Source organism: Parasteatoda tepidariorum, chromosome 2, assembly GCF_982258835.1.
Source record: "Parasteatoda tepidariorum strain Cologne lab strain chromosome 2, Ptep-v5.0, whole genome shotgun sequence".
Lineage (NCBI taxonomy): Eukaryota > Metazoa > Arthropoda > Arachnida > Araneae > Theridiidae > Parasteatoda > Parasteatoda tepidariorum.
The window spans coordinates 67,672,104-67,675,330 of record NC_141756.1 but is presented as its reverse complement, the minus strand read 5'-3'; the positions used below and the strand labels follow the sequence as shown (position 1 = coordinate 67,675,330).

General features: G+C 35.4%; 1 protein-coding gene across 1 annotated transcript; it reads left to right on the top strand.

Annotated features, from left to right (window-relative positions):
• The first annotated feature begins 1,273 nt into the window (after positions 1-1,273).
• LOC122271160 (uncharacterized) lies at positions 1,274-2,245 on the top strand. Its single transcript, XM_043051484.2, has one exon. The coding sequence runs from the start codon at positions 1,274-1,276 to the stop codon at positions 2,243-2,245; it is 972 nt and encodes a 323-aa protein (XP_042907418.2).
• Positions 2,246-3,227: the final 982 nt, after the last annotated feature.

The following is a 3,227-nucleotide window of genomic DNA, read 5'->3' as shown; positions in this document are numbered from 1 at the left end:
GTATGTTGATTTGGTATGCTATCTATTCTGACGGGTAATTGGATGTTTCAGTTAAAATTGCCAAACCAATTACTTATTAAAATTAAATTATGAAAATAATATTTTAAAAAATGAAGTGATAAACTTAATTTTAAGAAATGCCTTATAAGGGTCCAAAATATTCACAACAAAAAATATAAGGAAAATATTGTTAACCATAATAACATTTTGTGTTAATTTAAAATATCAATAATGCAATTATGTGATTTTATTTAAAAAATAATTAATCAAAATGTCCTTCTTTGCATGCATTAAATAATTTGCGTGTGTGTCTCTATACCTGATTCTGGTTAAATGATAGAAGAATACGAAACTCAACATGAAGTTGAATGAGAAAAATTTACGATGCCCGATTTTCGATTTTTTATCAGGGTTTTAAATTCGGAGACATTTAGGAAATGGAATTTTCTCATTGGCTTAGCGGAAGCCACTGTTTCAAAATAAGCCATAGACGATTCAGTATATCAAATACTTTAAAGACAACACCAGTTGTGTTTGTTAGTTTATAGTTTTAATCAAAAAAGTATTTTATTGCGCGTTTCGCACTACTTAGTTATTTTTTATTCGTCATGCCAGGTAATCAGAAAGATCTACGTGATCGGGCTAGCATAAGCATATTACGTTAAGTGATTATTATTTTCAACGTTATCTGAAACCACGTGTTTATTTTGTTTATAGTTATGCTTTTAAAACGGGGTTTTATAAAACTAAATAATTTAAAATTAACGGTAGTTTAAGTTAAAAAAAATTCGTTTTAAACGGAAAAGCAAAATTAAGAAAAAATAGTACTAATTCGTTGAAGAGAAAGTAATAAAATGCCGATATTATTATTACGTAAAAAATAAGCCAAGTATTAAAAAGGAAATCTAATCGAAAAATGGTACTAATTTGTATAAGAGATCATTAAAAATCGATAAATTAATATTGATGTAAACGATATTTAATAATGATTGGTAATAGGTACGAATTGAAATTAAAAAAAAAAATAAAGCTATATACTAAAAAGTCAAATTGATGGAGAAAAGTAACTTTTTCGTTACGAGATTGAGAAGATTTAAATATCGACTATGTCAACCTTAATCTATCAAAAGGTATCTCAAGATGGATTCAAGTTGACATGTCTTATATACTAGTTATATACTAGCGCCCATTTATACTTAAACGAATTTACCTCCAGGCAAGCGAGCGTATTATTTTGTATGCAGCCAGTGTCTGGTACAGAAATAACACAAGGATGAACGAAAAACTTAAATCAATCCAAAGGATCCCTCTACTTACCATCACCAAGGCGTACTCGAGAGTTAGCTCTGAAGCTGTACAGATACTAGCTGGCATTGTCCCAATTCACCTAAAGATCCTCGAGGACATTATTATCAAAAAGATGAGATGGGGTTGGAGGACGGATGATTTGGTTCATGTTTTTCCAGAGTGCTCCACACAGAATATTAATTTTGATACTCCAGCCCCACTGCACCCATCTAAGTATCGCTCCTTGCTCTGGGGGTATGATTGCACAAAAGATCAGGGTTTGGAGATTGTCACCGACGGCTCTAGGATGGAGACTGGCAACGATAACACCATCAGAACTGCTTTTGCATTCGTTGTCTATTTTAACAGAGTAGAAACACATCAGGTCTCCACTAGGGTCGAAGATAACACTAACATCTTTATTGCTGAACTGCTGGCCATCAAATCGGCGCTGCAATGGCTTCAAAACAACAACATTACGGAGGCAACAATTTATTCAGACTCTCTTTCATCGCTACAGGCCCTGGATGACCCACAGCCCACATCAGACATTATTGAAACGACAAAACTGCTCTGGAAACAAAATATGAAATTAAACTGGGTTAAGGAGCATGTGGGCATCCAGGGTAACGAAGAAGCTGACGAAGCAGCCAAGATGGCCATTGGGTTAGACACGGTGGAACTCCAAGGGCTGAGGACCCCGAAACAGGTTAAGAGTAAACTGAGGGATAGTATCATTATTAGATGGGCTGAGGAGTGGAGGAACTGTCCAAAAGGGAGGCAAATCTATGATCTCATTAAAACACCATCAACTAAAAGGTTACTTACAAACTTTTACCTAAATCAATTCATTACTGGCCAAAGGAGTGTTCGGAGTGTATCAAAGAAGGTTTTTCAACAAAAGTGGTATCTGTCAATATTGCACGGAAGAACAAACCATTCACCACCTACTTTTTGATTGTGCACGCTTCCGGGCACTCCGAAGGGATATCTTTACTAATAAAACTGAGCATCAGATCTTCTCAAGTAATGACTGCAAAAATATCGTCAAGGAAATCATTAGGGTCACACTAGAAGATCTACTAAAAAATAAGCAGGTCTAGTAGTCTCACCGGCCCTCCATTCCAGTTCTTCATTCGTTCCCCCAGTAGAGCCATCGGCCGGCATCCGGGCACGCTTGCTTTTACTTTGTGCGCCTCTTGTGTTTTAACTTCTTGCTAGTCTTAACTTGTATACCTCTCAGGCTTTGACTTGTTGCTGGTTTTAACTTTTAAATTTTTTGAGCGCATGTAACTTTTTTGTATTACCACTGGTTGGTTTTATTTTCATAAGTCCCTATTGATTCATGGTTTTAACTACCTTGATCACTTTGTACCCCTTTTGGCTTGTTATTGCTCTTTTAACATGTCGTTGTTATATATTTTTAACTTTCCCTTTGTGGATGTGTATTGCCAATGTTTTATTTCTGGTGAATGTTTTGGGTGCTTCTTATAGCGGCGAGGCAAGGCCATAATAAGGGTCTGTAGACCTAATATAATGATCTTTTGATTCGGCTGTCTCTTGCTCAAAACACAACTAGGTTTTACTTACCTTATCGCTATGCATTGCTCTTTATCTTTCCTGTGTATTGCAAATTTTGTATTTGATGGCCTGTTGCCATCCATCCACTAGATGTAAATTTTTGTGTATTGTAAATTTTGTATCTGATGGCCCGTTGCCATCTATCCACTTGATGTAAATTTTGTGTTTTTAATGCCTCTTCCGTATGCCCATAGATGGGCTGGTCGGAGACATACAATAAATATACTAGTGATTTATTTAATATTTGTAATGGTAGTTATGCCACAAGATACCGTAAAAATTCGCCATAATATTGCTCATAACAATACTTTTATAATAGATTTCTTACTGCCCCTCGAAGATTTAAATACAGGGGAAAG